Below are 19,147 nucleotides of genomic sequence, written 5' to 3'. Positions count from 1 at the left end.
TTTCATCTTCTGAAAAATAAAAAGGTATGTCCCAAGTCAGGAGCCTCTGGCCTTTGTTAGTCTTGTATTATTTTAATTTTAGTTTCTTGTGTACAATTTGGAAATTAGTATGGCGTTCATTATCACTGAACTAGTATGTATTTGTTTAGGGGCCAGCTGAAGGACGCCTCCGCGTGCGCGAATTTCTCCCTACATTGAAGACCTGTTGGTGACCTTCTGCTGTTGTTTTTTGTCTATGGTCGGGTTGTTGTCTCTTTGGCACATTCCCCATTTCCATTCTTAATTTTATGGTATAATTTCCTTAAATTTAAAGTTTATATTTTCCAACAAACTATATTCTCTCAAAATGAGAAATGCGAGTTTTTACAACAGTGAATGCATATTTCCATGAGGACCCATTTTGCCCCCCCCCCCCCCCATCCCTGCTTAAGACATAACCTTCTCTAAAAAAATGAAAACAAAACGTCCATTATTCATTGATTTTACTTCCAGCTATAAAGATGATGGTCTTACAATGAATAATGTATTCTATGGTTTGCCTTTCGTATCATTACTCCATTGATAGAGTGCCACTGCTTATAATGAATATTTCATCAAGGATTCCAACTTAAAATTTTAAAGTGTTAGTCTTATCTAGTTCACAGTTTGAAAGTCGTATTTGTAATATAATACACACCTTTCCTGATTTAGATGAAAAGTTTAACACACGAAGTACATTCCTTTTTCAAATTTTACCTTTTTATGAAAGATCTTGATCGATTGTGTTCTGCTATTTAACTATCAGAGATTACGGAGGACACTCGATCTATTAAGGTACTTATGTATGATTGGTTTGTGTCAATACCTCTTTCTTACAAACTTATATCGATTTTTTGAAAATATTATCGAAGCATGAATACATGACTTATAACGGTGTAGTTTGATAACATATATATATTTTATATATAGCATTTTCTCGTTAATAAAATCATAAATTCTTATAAAACTAAGGTTCACGCCCCTACAGTCAAAGTTGACCTTCGGTGAATTTAGATTTTCTTTCTATGACTTTTTTTTGTCAAGTATTCAAGAACATATGGCCTTTAATTTTGTTTTTGGTTTTGGCGTATCTGATATAGGTATTTAATTTTTTTTTATATAAAAGTGTTATTTTAATGAAATCATTGTATATTCTCTGTTCTGATTGGAAGGCATCAAGCGTGAAGCTAAGGAAAGCCATCGTGTTATATCTTCAATAAAATTGAGAATGGAAATGGGGAATGTGTCAAAGAGACAACAACCCGCCCAAATAAAAAACAACAGCAGAGGGTCACCAACAGGTCTTCAATGTAGCGAGAAATTCCCGCACCCGGAGGCGTCCTTCAGCTGGCCCCTAAACAAATATATACTAGTCCAGTGATAATGAACGCCATACTAATTTCCAAATTGTACACAAGAAACTAAAATTAAAATAATACAAGACTAACAAAGGCCAGAGGCTCCTGACTTGGGACAGGCGCAAAAATGCGGCGGGGTTAAACATGTTTGTGAGATCTCAACCCTCCCCCTATACCTCTAACCAATGTAGTAAAGTAAAATAAAAAAAAAATCTCACATGTTCACCTAGTGCAGAAATTTGTGCCAGAAATTGGTCTCAGAGCTTCCCCCAAAAATTGTATCTCAAAGTACACACGGATAAAATAGCTTCGGCGTTATGACGTCGTAGGAAGGCGTCACGGATATTTTTTTAAATAGCCTTTTCAAGACGTCATAATGATTTGGACTAGTGTTCACTTAAAATGTTCTTTTCTCTATCTTATTCAAGAAGACTTAAGACGCTCCGTGTTTACATTTGATTCAGGAAGCATTCTTATGACGACACATTGTTTAGTAGCCAAAGACGACAACATCATTAAAATTTACACCGAAGTAATGACTGTAATGGACGAATTTATTTTTGTTGCATTAGGATAGAGATAACAAAAATGTATTTGAACCTTTACCATCGCACACTTGTATTTAATGTTGAAAATATCCGTTTACCAGCTTCGCTACCTGTCGCTATCTTAACTGGATACGTGACAGTCAAGATAAAGTTAAGCTTTTAATACAAAACAATAATCTTTTAATTGTCAAAAATATTCATCTGCCATGACAATTCGGTCATTGATTTCCCAAACTGACAATTTTTATGTTTCCAAATTCAGATATTTATTTTTACTTTTAATTTTGACATTTTTCTATTGAAGCGATGCTCTCCGATTACATCCATTATCGGTAAAAGGAATGATGACGACGAATCATTGTCTATTTCATCATCAAAACTAGGACAAAACGCAAGACACAAATATGTACGTTCAGCTGGGGATACAATCGTATGTGAAAAATGCTGTTCTGGTGACATATGTAATGCTGGATCATTGTGTGGAACTATTGGTATAACGAATTAGAACTTTTTACCACACAAATTGCTATATCATTTCAAATGAGTAGTATGGCAACTAAAGTTGTTAAAGGGAAAAAGAAAACGTAAATTGTTAGGTTATGTAGTGCGATATAGTGAGACACCAGGTTTTACAATCGCTTAGAATCCTTTAAGTTTAGATGGCAAGTACATATTTTTGCTGTTGTTTTAATGACAAATTTTTGATAAAAAATAATGGCTATAATTTTTAAACTGTTGCTCTGATTTTAATGTACACATATTGATAGTTGCAATAAATTGCAGGATTTCTGCATGAAATGGTATGTTTTAATTGTTCTTCTACAAATGAAGATGGATGTAATACTATCGCATTATGTGACCAAAACGAGGTAAGTTTATTATGGTATCGAGCAATATTCTTCTTCAATATGTGTAGGCTCTAATTATATTTAGAAATGTATTGAGTACACCAATAATCTGCAAACGATACTAAAAAAATATAAATGTATAGATCAACACAGGAAATGACTAGCTGTAAATCTAAACGAGTCTTGAAAGGTATTAATTTATTTAAAATAGGTTATCAAAACTTAAATGACTAATAATCCAAGGTGAAAAATGAACAATTAACAAATAAGATTCCCGACCTCGGAAAGGGATAACATGTTGTGACTGCATTTAGCATGCGAATGGATGAACAAACTTGTCTTTTTTAATTCAATTCATTCTTCACCATAACTTGTGTAAGTTAAAACTAATATTTCAAAATAATAAAATGTTGTAAACATATTTTATGATTATCAAATAAAGTCAAACAGAAAAAAAACCACTTAAAGATCATGAAATGAAACAAACTAATAAACAGATTAAAAAAAGGTCAAGAGCTAGCATTATGCCTCTTACAGTACAAAAGAAGTAAAAACATCTTAATGACAAATTTATAAAGGTATTTTTTCTGGAACCTTTCTGCAGACTTGCTTTTTCATATGTCCTTTTAGCATTATTCACAAATAAAAATGTACAATTTAGATTAAGTTTGTGCTTATGGAACAAGATGGTTGTTTCTATAACGGCAATATTCAATTCTATTCTGTATTTTGTCTGTATATGTTTAAAAAACGCGAAGTTATAAATCATAAAGCAAACATTTAAATCAAATTTCAAATACACTTAAGTCTTATTTTATTTCCTACCGTTGACGTTAAATCACGTTTTAAAAAAAAGTAAAATCACAAAAATACTGAACTCCGAGGAATTTTCAAAACGGAAAAAAAATCCTCAATGACCAAATTGATCAATTGAATATTCAATATCTAACATGTAATATGTTACATATGGACTCGTCCAAAATAATGACAAAGGTTACACGAAGAGATCGGACCGATTTCTTTACACGAATTATACAAACCGTTGCGATTTTTACAGAATTGAATACGGCTTTCTATTGTCAACGTGTATTTCTGTATCGTTTTCTTCTATCCTTATCGTGGTCATGTTTGTGCTTTCTATTCAATGTCTAAAATCGATATATGAAATTTCAACAACTATTGCTTATATATAATACACTTGTTTTTATGAATCGTTATGTATGCCTTAATTTTAATTTTGTAATATTCAAATCTTAATTCGATTCGTTATGTGCAATTGTTTTCTTTTACAGTCTACTCTCTCTTCATCAGGACATAAAGCATTATCTTATATTATACTATCTATTTTCAAAACTATAAACTCTATTTTCAGAAATGTTTTATCGAGAAAGCTTATCATAATAGTACTTCAAACATTGTATGGAAGACTGGATGTCGACATAAAGACGTGGTATGAATATGTTATTCGTATATGATATCTTAAATTCAAATTCATAAAAAAAAAGGGTCTACGGTATAAATAACAATTGTTTCAAATTTTTTATTAAAGATCAATCATCATTCAGAATAAGTGTTAAGATGCAATAACCTTCACTTTACAAATTATCACTTCAATTATCATGACAGATTATGCGATTATTATCAATTAATCATTACGTTACATACACCATAAACGACACTGGTGTACGTCTGCCCCTCTCTGTAGTATCAACAACGACTAAAACGGGTATGAAATATTTCCAAATGACACTCGGGAATTGATATAATATATACATACTTTAAAATAGTTTGAAGTATCAGACTACAGTAAGTAATTATGCATTGACTGTTGTTTTGGTCAAAATTGTTCTATTTCAAGTTTACTACACAATTGTAATTAAATTGGGAGGATAACAAATGCATTTGAAATAGGTCAGATATTACATTAATGTTTTTAAGTTACACTTCTTATTCGTACATCTGCTATGACAAAGACATCATTTATTAAAAAATATATATTACAGACGAATATACACTTTAACCACTAGAACATATTCTTTACAACCGTATTGAACCGAAATTAGTACTGATATTAAAAGATATTATATTCATGTAATTAACCAAGAAAACCATAATGACAAATTATCGTACTTAACCCAAAACGGAGTCAACAAGATACGATTCTTATTCAATGAAAGTTTTAAATACTGATATTTGTCATTGTATATGTTATGCAATCACAACTTTCGTATAATGACTATACGATGATACATAACATATGGTCTGGTGTTTCTTCGTCCCTAGTCAATTTAATCTTAACAGGTCCATATATAACGTATTAACTTCGTAAAAAGTCCATAATTGATATAATTTTAACAGGTCCATATATAACGTTTTAACTTCGTATAAAGTCCATAATTGGTAGATATCGAGCTGAAAAGAATTATATTTTATGTAATGATATACTTATTTCAATTTAAGTGTCAACATCTACAACCCAATCCAGGGACAGACTGTTCTTCATCCTGTTGTAGTTCAGATTTATGCAATATGAAGTGTATAAATTACAATACAGGTAAGATTATGTAAAACACCCCTTGAATCAACAGATCCTATTTTCATAATTTCATAACTGGTGTTACCAACTTCCATTTTTTTGGTGAGTGTTTCTTAAGTATTTATATTTCGAATTATATTCTATGACCATTCTCTTGTTTCATGGTATAGCCAAACAATGCCTATTTTACGCCCATTGTGCGCTTATAAAACCTCAAAAAAATGTTCTGAAAGATTTTACAACGTCCTCTTAAAACAGTTTTAGGTAGCAATACACAGTTAAGTTAGGGGTTTAGTTTCGCATTTTTGACCCGGTGGAATTTTCAAATATGAAAGTTATTGTGTAATAAAATTAATTTTTAGACAGCTGAGTACTAATTTAGCCTTCAAAGATGGTTTAAGAGAACATCAAGAGTATTTTTACATGTTTTATTGGCTATTTTCTGTTGGACTCTACGTATTTTCATAGCTAGACCAGTCATCGTTCCAGAAATTAATGTAATGTTTACAAACACTTTTTTCTACACGAACTTTTTGACGTAATTTTACAAAAAAATGAGATGGAAGACATATGATTTTCATTGGATTAACTGAAAGATATATGTAATCAGCTTCAGAAAAGGTATTACTTCAAGCAATTGAAATTCTACTTTAAGTCAAATTTTGGGGAAATATATGACATCTCTTTCCCCTTTTTTCACTATTTTAAAGCAAATAAATGCAGATTGTTGCCATGGATACGAAAAGAAACTATATTTTACCATTTTATATACTGGATATAAAATCTATGGACGATTCTGATTCCATACATATGCACATATATGACACAAATAGTTAGCTAAATATTGCAAGACATGAAAAGGGAATGGTAAAATTCATGAGGGCAAATTTTGATATTTTTTCCTAACTGTTAATTGCTACCTTATACTGAATGTACTGTGAAAGAAAATATATGTCAATAAGATCTAACGACAAAAAGGATATAAATACCTAGGAAACATAGAATATACTGGTGTCTTTACTCTATGCCATGTTACTAATCGTCCCCATTTGTCAATTAATTGCACATCACAGAAACAATCAAAAGTATTAAAATTACACAAATAAGAGGATATTTAACAAAATCTATATTGCCTATCACTTACCCTAATTAATTAAACAAATCAGGGGATTTTTAACAAAACACTATCTTGCCTATCACTTACCCCAATTAATTAAACCATGAGGGGATTTTTTAACAAAAACTATCTTGCCTATCATTTACCCTAATTGATAAGATATAAGACATAAAGTTATGGGTGTATTGCAAACGTTTTCCGTTTTATGTACGTTTAAGCAATACATAAAACACAACATTTCAAAAAAATATTAATAAGTTTAATCGTGCTGAGGACTACTGTTGACCGAGGTCACAATTTTGAGACTTTTGTTATCTGTTGTCATGACGTTCCCTAGGTCATTTTTCCTTTTCCAGATATAGTCATGTTCGAATTTATCTTGCTCTCAATTAATTCTGAAGCATCATTATATATTAATCAAAATCTATGATAGCAGTTTGACATACCTGCCTAGTTACAATATACCTAATACAGAGGGCGGAGTTAATTTTTCTTTTAAATTCAAGAACTTGGTCTAGATTGATGTTTGCCAGATATATATGTGTCTCAGTTTGGAACATTAAAAATTAATTGCTCAAAATAAGGAAGCCCCAAAGTTATGTCTTTTAATTCCACCGACGTCGGTGTAGAAATGTTTTATAAATTTGAATGATTTAAATTTTCAATTTTTTAGAAGCAACATGTGCTGATAAGTCACAGACCTGTACCAACACAACATTCCAGTCATTTGTTTGTTCAGCGAAGGAACTTCAAGTGGTCTGCCCAAGGTCTTGTGGATTGTGTCGTAAGTTATATTTTTCCATTTTGATCATTTCTGTTGTGCGTCTGTTTTTCTTACACTGTAGTTTTTTTATGCGGATGAGCCGTTGAATATTTTAGATACAACAAGGTAATGTCTATCCAGAGCAAACCAAATATAGGTAGAATACATATACTAAAATGTATAAACTAGTTAATGTTTGAGATTGCCTTTATCCACTGGTTATAACTCGCCAAGTCTGAATTGGTCTGAATTGTACGCAACATTACTTGGCGTCAGTCGTAATCATACTTGACGGTTCTGATTTGGAATTGACCCTAACTTATCTTTGTTATTCAAAGTAGTCTGAATTAATACCCGACCAGTCTGATACAGTCTTAATTCATTTCCGACTTGTATTCGACCAATTATCATACTTGACCAGTTACCGACCTATGTTTTGTTAGTCTTAACCATACTCGACCAATCTGAACAATACTCGACTAATCTGAACAATACGTTACCAAAAAATCCTTACTTTTTAACTTTTTACTGTTAAAATATTTTTCTTTTTAAATGACATGAATGACAACATTCACAATAAAATTAAGAAATCAATAAAAACAGATATTTACATCCTTACACGTTTCCCTGATTGATAGATAATCTTATATAATTATTTAATTATATAAGTTTTAAAGTTTAGTGTCTTGTTTAAAATGAGTTTCTTTTACCTGAAAACCGCAGCTATAATTAGGGTTATAAAACCTTAGTGAGGTGCGTGTCTGGTATGTGATTTTTTTAAATCTAATTTTCCTTTATTCCTAAATTGAAATTACATAGGTTTCATGATTACCTCCATTCGTTATATGACTATCTTTTTAATGAGGTAACAACAGCCAACAACGTCACTGAAATTATTTAACCTTGTATCAGAAATATATCTATTATAATTTAGGGTATAGTATATATAATATATATCAAAAAGGGATAGGAAATTAAAGAAATGAGTACAATTGTTCTTCGTATTCGTGCTAAGTATAAAGTAATACATCCTGCGTGGGGCAAACGAATTAAAAAGATCACACCTGATCAGAGAGTAAAACAAATAAAATAACGCATTCAAAATTGTAGCATCTTTTAAAACTTGAATTGCAAGGCCTTTTGAACTCACTAGATAAGTAATACACGAGTTTAAGAAAAAGAGGTCTTTCATTTTATCTGTAAAAACACATGCACTGAGTTTATCAAACCTTCTTTAAGTGCTTCGTGTATGTCATGTTTTTAATTTTGACAAAACTTATTTAAAATTTAATTGTAATTAATTTGTACCGCAACTTTAGAGCATATATTTTTTAAAGGTTATAAAGGATTACTATTAAACTTTTATCCGGATTATATTAAATTCTAGGTTTTACTTAACAAAAGGCGTCATTTTGAAATTTCTCTACGTTGCTTTATATACTGATTTCTCTTATATTTACATGATTTGTCGCTTTCATTACCTGCTGATTATTTTTATTTGAGCAAAGTGTGGTTTGTTTGAATTCATATCTTCATTGGTCAAAGCGTGACTCTGGCGTCAAATTTCCTGTGCAATTACAGTTGTGACGTCATGAAAAAAGGCGACCATGCCAGATTTTGTCACATAAAAGAAACATCTTTTTGTAGATCGTTCAAAAAGACAGAATAATTGTCAGCATATCAAATAAAAATCATTAGAGAAACATATTTCACCACCAAATTTCGTGTAATACGATATTTATCCACTATCGAAAGTTACATTTTAGATGTTTAAAACGCTTGGTGAGCCTCACGTTTAAAATTTTAAAATTATACTGTATCAAATAGATGAATATCTCATAACAATCGATGCAGTGATAGAATCTATATTATATATATAATAATGGAAAAAAATGTTTACTGCATTATCACTTGAACTCAACTGACACCATACCTGTGTTGGCACCTATCCTTCAAATTTTTAGCCAGGGAACCAGCTATTGTTATAACAGTTCATAAACTGATGAAATACAATAGATATATATAACAAATTAAGACTTGGTGGAGTATTGTTCAGACAAGGTCGAGCATGGTTCAGAATATGTCGAGCACGGTGCAGACTAGATCAAGCATGGTTAAGACTTGGTCGATAATGGTAAAGACTGCAGTCGAGTAACATCAAGTAATTTTCAGACCCATTCAGACTGGTCGAGTAACAGATATAGACCATTTCAGACTTTTACTGATTTGTAGTGATGAACAATTGTTCTCGTTTAAAACACTTGAGAAACACCTTTCAATTGTGTTCTTGTCTGTGTAACAGTCATTTCGTCGATTTGTATGTGATTTAAAAATTTTAATAAAAAAAAGATGACAGTGCAAAGATTTGCCAGAGAATTGTTCGATTTGCCAGAGAATTGTTCAATGCTTAAGTTAAGATGAGGTTAATAACAAACTGTAAAGATACTTTAAATGTATAACTTCCATAGTTCCAACCGTTTTTTGACACAAATATCCTCTATTAATAAGTAATTTTATAAAACGCAAGACCGTTTTACTCCTGTATGGTGGAAAAAAATAAAGGAAAATTAATTTTTGTTGTTTTACTAAATGATATTCAGGAAAGAAGTAGACCATACTATATATGTGATATCCACTTTTTCAAGTTCAACGCGATTGATAAAATCAAAATATTCAACAAACATTGAATACATTGAGTTGGGAAAATACTCGCTTCTTACAATTTTTGATTAAGTCATATGAACAAGTCGTCGAGAAAAGAGAACAAATTATTCAAAAATTAATGCTGAATGTGCTTAAAAAACATGAAACTACAAAACACGTATGTTTTTATAAAAAGACTTCAAATATACTTTTTAAGTGAATAAAATGAAGATCATGATATAAAAGGCATTTGACTAATACTCTAAAAGATAAAAACTCTGTGTAGCAAAACTTAATGACAAAAGAGATGAATTGAGCTACCCAGTTCGTAAATTTTCCATTTCTTTGTAGACACATTTCAGCATCGCTTGCATATGAAGTATATATATATCTTTATGTTGCAACGGTATTTCAGAGCTTGCATTTCCTAGTGTTTTTTTTCTCAACATAATGTTGCTGCTTCAAATACAGGTAGCAAACTGAAGGTTCAAAGTAATAAAATTAAAATCACTTTTTTTTTAAATTTTGTTACGATATCATCAAAGATTGTTCGACCACTGATAAATTTGAATTGTCGTAATCATTATTATTACAAGTACACACCCGTGATATCGCGGGTCCGTGACTGAATTAAAGTATATAACTATGCCTAAGCCTTATTTTAGTAATTGGTATTGTCATCTGATAAGTCATGTCGATTATAAGATACACAGTTTTATCTGCTTTCAAATCTTTCTGTTTGAACCCGTCGACCTGGAACTTATCAGTTATTGGAAATATTAATTATTTGGAAAACAAAAGGTCCTGGCTATCCAGGAATGAAGTATTTTTTAATCAACAGCATTGTCCTATATAAGTTATCTTAGAAAGTCTTGCTGACTGCTGAATACAACTACAATAGGGAACAATTTGACAATGATTGAATTTAGTAGTGTCAGTCCTTTTATTATGACCCGTGTATATAGCAAAATCCTAAATATCCGTTTGGTGGTGCGCCTGTCAAATGCGGAACGTACAGATAAGGTAATAGCTGAATATACTATTTGTATCGGTATCGGATTCGACCGGAACTTGTTAATTATTGGCAATATTAATCATGCTGAAAACAAAAGGGTCTGGAGTGGTGTAATTTTTAATCTACACCATTGTCCTATATTAGTTATATATAGAGTTGAATTCTTTGATTTGTCGTTTTTACCCGATGACGGCTGACAAATTGGACCTCGTAATTTTAGTATTATAGATATCGAGCTTTGTATGTATAAGTACATGTATGTACTGTCTTTAATCTTTGTTTACAATGACTTGTTTCAGAAAATTTCAAGAAATAATTTCTTTGAATTTGGGAAATTTCTATTTTATGTCTTCTTTAATTTTCACATGATTATCAAATGCGTTTTGAATTAACCCTGCAAATATTTCGAACAATATGTTAATTTTATATATCTATATGAACATATACAGACTGTGCTCCAAACCCCTGCACACATGGCACTTGTACAAGCAGTCTTCGGGGGTATAAATGCACGTGCGATGCTGGCTATACTGGATCTATATGTGAAAGAGGTAAGTGCTTAACTCAACCAAGCATCATACGCCGACAGAATGTGAACTTATTTTGAATAATTTCCTTGCTAGTACTTTTTAGTATAGCATTATATACAATGTTTGAACGTGTTCCTGTAATCTTAGAACACTTGTTCGATAACTTTCTTTCACAACATTTACTAAATTGTTTATCTATTTTATGTTTTTATTACACATTGATTTATTTATTTGCAAATATGACAATTTTTATAAATATGCAGTGTTAATTTTTATTCTTGTCACGTAATTAAATAAAAAAGATACTGTTACCTTTTTCTTGACATACCGCAGATTAGAGAGGTAAAAGACGATATTTTATTATGTGCTTATGCACATGATTACGTAGACTATATTTTCTTAACCCGAACTGATTACTTCATAATAATAGTTGAAACAAAGCAAACGTCAGAATGTCAAAAATTCTAAGAACCTGATTATATTTATGATAATTGGTGATATAACTCATCAAAGGTAATGCTCCTTTATAGAATATCTTGATAAAAGCTCAATTAACCAGATATGCTATGTATGCTGTAATAGATGTTAATTTGCTCGAGTTTAATTGTGTCAATTTGTTAAATTTTCATGATAACATGTCTAATAACATTAGTCTGACATACTAATATGTGTGTCTGTTATAACTAATTGATCATTACAAACTTAAAATAATGTCTACCGCTGAGGGGCGAAAGATTCTAGATGAGTTAAATTTCACCATGAGGAACTCTTGGTTTAATAGCTTTCTTGTGAGCAGCAACCCTCTATCAAGGAAATCATGATAGGAAATACAAGCACGGGAACGTCGTATCAATTGAGAGATATTTACTTCGCATGCAGGCGCTGCTGGAATATTGCTACTTAGAAAAGGAAATTTACAATCGGAAAGCTGAAATCATCACTTTTGTCGTAAAATATTATTTTTCAACCGATCCTCATTGTCAATTTCTAGATGTAAGCCAATATATGAGGCCAACTTAACTGTATCTGTTGTATCAGCATTGTCCTATATAAGTTATCTTAAGCTGAGGGGCGAAAGATTCTAGATGAGTTAAAGGAGTAGGTTCAGTAAGACCCCTTTTTGGCCCCAAAATATAGCAGTTTTACAAAATTGTTAAAATGTAACCTTTTAATTATTTTTTGTAAAGTATAATGCCTCTGCTACATAAATATGGGCGTTTTTTGGCATTATAATGCACATATATCGGGTACTTGCATCATAAAGTCATGCTAAATTACTGAAATCTTCACAATTTCAGAATTTTAGTAAAATTTTAGACGGTTTCCGTCTTAAATGAATTTGGCCGCATTCGTGTTCATTCTTGATATTGAAATGTAAGTTGTGTTTGATGATAATACATAACATATATGAAGGTCGAGGATGAACACGGATGCGGCAACTTTCATTTTTGACAAAAACCATCTGAAAAGTGACAGTTTTGGGCATATTTGATAGATTTTTCATATTTAAGCTTGAAACGGAGCGTTTTTAATGACTAAATCAATTAAAATCTTTCACATAAACTAATTGAATCGATTGAAATAGACACTTAAGTGTTTAAAAAGTGTCCAAAATCTTTCGTCAGATGAACTTCAAATTTGAGGCCAAAACCGGCCCTTACCGGACCTACTCCTTTCACCATGAGGAACTCTTGGTTTAATAGCTTTCTTGTGAGCAGCAACCCTCTATCGGAAAGCTACAATCGGAAAGCTGAAATCATCACTTTTGTCGTAAAATTTTATTTTTCAACCGATCCTCATTGTCAATTTCTAGATGTAAGCCAATATATGAGGCCAACTTAACTGTATCTGTTGTATCAGCATTGTCCTATATAAGTTATCTTAAGCTGAGGGGCGAAAGATTCTAGATGAGTTAAATTTCACCATGAGGAACTCTTGGTTTAATAGCTTTCTTGTGAGCAGCAACCCTCTATCAAGGAAATCATGATAGGAAATACAAGCACGGGAACGTCGTATCAATTGAGAGATATTTACTTCGCATGCAGGCGCTGCTGGAATATTGCTACTTAGAAAAGGAAATTTACAATCGGAAAGCTGAAATCATCACTTTTGTCGTAAAATTTTATTTTTCAACCGATCCTCATTGTCAATTTCTAGATGTAAGCCAATATATGAGGCCAACTTAACTGTATCTGTTGTATCTGCTGTATCTTTTATTTCTAGTTCGATAATAATAAAGAAACAAGTCGGCAAGATTAGGGACACAATTGGTTTCAATTGTAATGCCAACAGTCTGCTGAAAAACACGTCCTCCAAACGTGACAAATATGTTGTCAATCAAGAAATCAAGCATCTTGATAATGTCAGTTTCAGAGATTTTTTTTTGTTTGATTCAGAGTGATCCTTCACAATGTAGGATTTATCCCTTCCTAACACAAGATATTTGTTTCTACGCGGCCATTATTTTTAAAGGAAACAAAGCAATAACAACCTTTTCAATGTGTCTTTAAGTTTGAAATAGGTAATGCTTGTGTAAAGTGTAGAAAAGTCAAATGTTTTAATACTATTGCAAGATGAAAGAGTCTAAGATTGTCTGTAGTCATTGAGGTAGGACAAGTGCTTTGTAACTTTTAGGTCTTTGAATATTGACGTAGCATAAGTATTGATAGATCCATTCAGTTTCTTTATTCTAATTTGTAGCAACGACCTCACAGCCTTAACCTGTTCGGAAAGAGTATCTACGTCTTCCTTCTCACGCTCAACCATCGCCATTGCCTGGCAAAATCATCGACTGAATCCATCAGTATTTTGATGTTGTTTTTCTTAATGATTGATTTAGGCTCACGATATGTCGAACCTTTGGATAACACATTTCGCAGGGAAATGTTATTAACTATGTTGAGGTCACCGGTAATAACGTGGACAGCCGGATTATATGTGAATTGGGAACTAGCACAAGTGCAATCAGGAGGTTTAGACTTGAAGTTGTCAATTTTGAGATTTTGCAAAATGTGTTTGTAATTGAAATGTAAGTTGTTATTGGTTTGGTATATGTATACGAAATAATTGGTACAATCTGATCTTTGAAATAAGGAGGTATTTTCGTCTGGCGTACTAAATTATAATCCTGGTACCTTTGACAACTTTTACACCACTGGGTCGATGCCACTGCTGGTGGACGTTTCGTCCCCGAGGGTATCACCAGCTCAGTAGTCAACACTCTGGTGTTGACATGAATATCAATAATGTGGTCATTTTTCTAAATTTCCTGTTTACAAAACTTTGAACTTTTTCGAAACAATAAGGATTTTTTTTTATCCCAGGCATAGATTACCTTAGCCGTATTTGGCACAACTTTTTGGAATTTTGGATCATCAATGCTCTTCAACTTTTTACTCGTTTGGCTTTATAAATAAATATTTTCATTTGAGCTTCACTGATGAGTCTTATGTAGACGATACGCGCGTCTGGCGTACTAAATTATAATCCTGGTACCTTTGATAAATTTTTCGACTGAACTAATTTACGATGAAGGATATTGCATAAGTTGATGCCATCGAGACCTTAGTTGGCAGAGAATAGATAAACAAAATATTTTCTCTTTTTCATCTTGGTTTGAAAAGTCTGTGACTTGCAATATCCAAAATGATAGCTGGAAGTTTGTATCGGTTTGAATTTGGTTTTGTTATAGTGGTTTTCAAACATAAATGGAACAAAGATGAAGTTTTGAAAAGGAAATGAATAAAGTTTCATGCGAATGTGATGAATGCCTAACGGCTTTTGTATAAATTGCAGCAAGTCATTAATAGAGACAGCATGCAGAGTAGGTGATTATAATGACGATGTTTATGTCTGCGTCTACGTCGAGGAATAGGGTTGCAAATATTCATCACAACCACCGAGCGTCACGAAGGACTAAATAGAATACCGGTACCATCGGTTTTGTCATTGCAAATATGGTGTCGCAGTTCTAAATAATATAATCCAGTAGTCCGCTTTCTGTCTACGGAGAGGCGTTGTAAAATGAGGATTGTTAGTCCTGTGGTGTAATGTTATATAAACGATAGAATGATCAGGCTGATTGAAATACTAATAAAGAATGTCGTTTGCATTGAGGTTTATGTCTGATCTATGGCAGCACAAACATTTGTTTAGTCTTTTCGTTTCACAGACGTATACCAATCCGTAAAGGTAGCACTCTAATCTGTAGATGAGAGAAGAACATATCGATTATTGTTTCTCCTGTCACATACTAAAGTGGTGACGTGAATCAGATTTGGATACTTATAATTCCAAAGACATATTAATTCTTGCTACGTTATTAAACATTTGACTTTTCTTCCCTTAACAAACGTATTCATAATTCAATGAGTTTTGGAAACTTAAAATGCAAAAACCTGTTAGCCAGAGAACATACAACAGTATCAGCACGTTTATCATCTCTACTCTTTGCACAAATATCAATTATTAAAATCTCAATTTTCAATAGACTCAATTGGACTAACAACGTATTACCTTCATCTTCACTTCATGTGTTGTTTCAAAGACGCTGACTTATGATACAGAAACTTACATGGAAGAATAAAAAGAACATTGTAATATCTGTCAACTTCACCTACCGCTAAACAGATGATTTTGTCTAACTACTTTTAAAGTAACTATGATAAAAGCATCCATCTTATAAATTAACAAGGATGGTCGGTAGAGCAGAAAGATGTAGCAACACTCCAGCAGCGCTTGACTATGGAGTTTAATATTCCAAGTTAAAAAAATATATTCTAGAGCTTATCCTATTCTGAATTTGTTGATAGAGGTTTCCTGTTTTCAAGGAAGCTATTTAATTAAGAGTTCCCAATGATGAATTTGAACCAATATCCTGAAAAAAATATTTCTGATCCCACAACGAATTGGTTGATTATTATGAAATATGTGTTTCAATGATTAATACAGATATGTTCCAAATATCAAAACAAAAAATCTCGTCTTCTTCACGAATTTGACATTATATAACAAAGTAGACTTATCATGAGCAACATGACGAATATCATATGTGGAGTAGGATCTTCTTCCCTTTCCAGAGCACTGGATTGTGATGCGATTTGTGTTGATCAGATGTTGATTTCTATATTATGTGTTGCAAACTTTTGTTTGTCTTTTTCTTTTTGGCCCAGACATTGTTTTTTTTTTCTTTGCGGTAAAAATAACCATTCAAACTTGTGTTACAGGAGAGCAAATGTTAAGTGTAAAAACATTCATTTGTAAATGTTACAAATGTTACAATTGATGAATGATTTATTGATAATTTTTTTCTTTTTTTATAAATTTGAAAATTATTTTGTTTCTTTTACCATGTTTACAGTTATAGACCGTAAGTATATATCATGTTTGGTGTATTATAAAAACATTATATGGCTATAGTTATAAATTGACGGTTGAAATAACTAATTTGATATTTCCAAATACTAAGCATTTCTGACCTTAGCCGTGTTTCAGTAACCATTTCAAATTCAATGCGACTGGTTAAATCGACAATAGTCAGTAAACATTGAATTCTTCAGTCAGAAAAGTAAGACAAAAGATACCAGAGGTACAGTCAAACTCATAAATCAAAAATAAACTGACAACGCCATGGCTAAAAATGAAAAAAAGACAGTTCCATAAGATGGAACGTAGTGTTTAAGACCATGCAATGATTGATTTTTACAGTTTTTCATGGAAGTCAATATTTAAAGTATGATTCATTCGAATTGCAAAACATGTCGTGGGAGAAGAGTGGGAGAAGAGAGCAGAGGACTCTCAAATGAATAGCGACTGGCTTTTAAATAAAAATATGAACTACGAACAATTATGATGTTAGGATTTCAAAGTTGTATATGAATTTAAGATTGCAGTATTCATGGCATTTGGCTAATACCTCGTCATGGACATGTTTGTTTTATGTAAGCGCTTTCATATGTCATGTTAATCGATATTCCAAAAGTTGCATTTTACGGTTCAAATTGGTAGATTTGAATTCGTCCCTTTGTGAGTTTATATGATGTCATTTCGGGTTTTTTTTTACCGTTGTATAGACAATCTTTGTCTTGTTTGTTTAATATAACCACCAATATGTTTCAATTTTCGTAACTATTTAACCATCCTCTTTTTCTCGTACTATGTTCCTTCTTTGAATTCGTTTACTTCGATGCTTTATTAAAAAGTAATCTTCTTGTTGATCTGTGTTTTTGATTTTCTTTGTTTTGTCTTCCGTTATTTTTACATGATTATAAGATATTTCTTGAGAATTTTTCTGCAGATATTTCATACTATAATTAATCGTGTCCATCGCCCTAAATCACTCGAACACCTGGGCGTCATCAAAATATACAGAAAGAAAGAAAGCATGTTAATTAAAAAGAACAAACCGAACTTCAATATATAAGACGCAACGGATGTAAGGTTTACATGCCTTCTTGGCATTGTTATTATCCATTCGTTTGATGTATTTGAGCTTTTGATTTTGCCGTTAGATAATTGACTTTAAATTTCCGTCCAAGGTGTTCAGTTTTTTTTTACTTTTTTTGTTACGGATTGATTATCCTGACTAAACATTACAATAAGTTATATCATCATTCATGATTGTCACTAAAATGTTGAAAAAAGTAGTCAATTCAAAGATTATTTTTAATTTGAACTTAATTTAGTTTCCTATATTTCAAAATTCATTCACATACAGACTGCACTCCAAACCCTTGCACACATGGAACTTGTACAAGCAAATCACATGGGTATAAATGCGCGTGCAATGTTGGCTATATGGGATCGACATGCAACAGGGGTAAATATTGTCATTTTATATGTATATTATACCAACTGATTTCTTTTTTTGATTTATCAGAATAATCTGTTTTACTCGTGTATTAAAATATACAATGTTTAGGCGTGATTTTCTAATCTGACAACGCTTGTTCGTTTTACCTAGATTTGACAAGAGTTACTCATTTTGATTTATTAGTTATCCAGTATGACCGTTTTTCTAAATATACAATGTTCATTTGGCATGCAGCAGAACAGAGGAAGCAGAACAATATATTATATTAAGTTCTTATACACATAAAATTGCAGACCATTTTTTTTTTTAAACTATATTTTGTATGCTATTCCATTTGATGTAGTGAGAGCATGTATATACATGTTTACCATCTATGCCGCAAGATTATTGTTTTCTGTTTGGTATTAATTAATATAAAGGTCCATTTGTTAGATCTTGTGATCAATTTAGTTGACAATCGTCAGTAGCAGTCAGCAGTTTTTCGACCTGTTAGTCAAATGCGTTTTCTTAAAATATACTTTTTCATTTTTTTTGGTCTTTTGGCAAAAGTTGTTTGTGCTGTATTTAAACCCCTTTACAACGTAATTTGCTTATCATGCACACGTATAGAAATTGCGGTTTTTATCCAACATTTTTTTCTTATTTAACCTAAACGACAAATTGAAAGAATTGTCCCTGCTCTGTTTTATCAACGACTATGGCCGACGTATCCTATTTTAGAGTGGGAACAATCGTACTCGTAATTTTGGTGCGGTTCGTGTTGCTCAGTCTTTAGAATGTATGTTGCAAAAATAAAAAGGGGCGAAAAATGCCAGAAGATTAGTCAAACTTATAAATCGAAAAACAATTGGGAGCAGGATCTGCTTACCCTTCCAAAGCTTTTCTACCTCAGGCATAGATTACCGTAGCTGTATTTGGCAAAACTTTCAGGAATTTTGGTTCTCAATGAATTTGGCTATT

The 19,147-nt window shown here is 31.9% G+C and overlaps 1 protein-coding gene across 1 annotated transcript in view; it reads left to right on the top strand.

The window, feature by feature from the left end:
- Positions 1-19,147, top strand: part of LOC139492832 (protein lin-12-like) — a 34,329-nt gene that overhangs the window by 2,218 nt on the left and 12,964 nt on the right. Inside the window, exons 4-9 of the mRNA XM_071280985.1 lie at positions 2,229-2,415; positions 2,708-2,793; positions 4,145-4,222; positions 5,233-5,326; positions 7,099-7,209; positions 11,296-11,397. Of these exons, the coding sequence (XP_071137086.1) occupies positions 2,229-2,415; positions 2,708-2,793; positions 4,145-4,222; positions 5,233-5,326; positions 7,099-7,209; positions 11,296-11,397 (658 nt within the window). The remainder of the gene's footprint in view (positions 1-2,228; positions 2,416-2,707; positions 2,794-4,144; positions 4,223-5,232; positions 5,327-7,098; positions 7,210-11,295; positions 11,398-19,147) is intronic.

This window comes from Mytilus edulis, chromosome 10 (genome assembly GCF_963676685.1).
Source record: "Mytilus edulis chromosome 10, xbMytEdul2.2, whole genome shotgun sequence".
Classification (NCBI taxonomy): Eukaryota; Metazoa; Mollusca; class Bivalvia; order Mytilida; family Mytilidae; genus Mytilus; species Mytilus edulis.
This window is presented reverse-complemented; position numbering and strand designations above follow the sequence as displayed.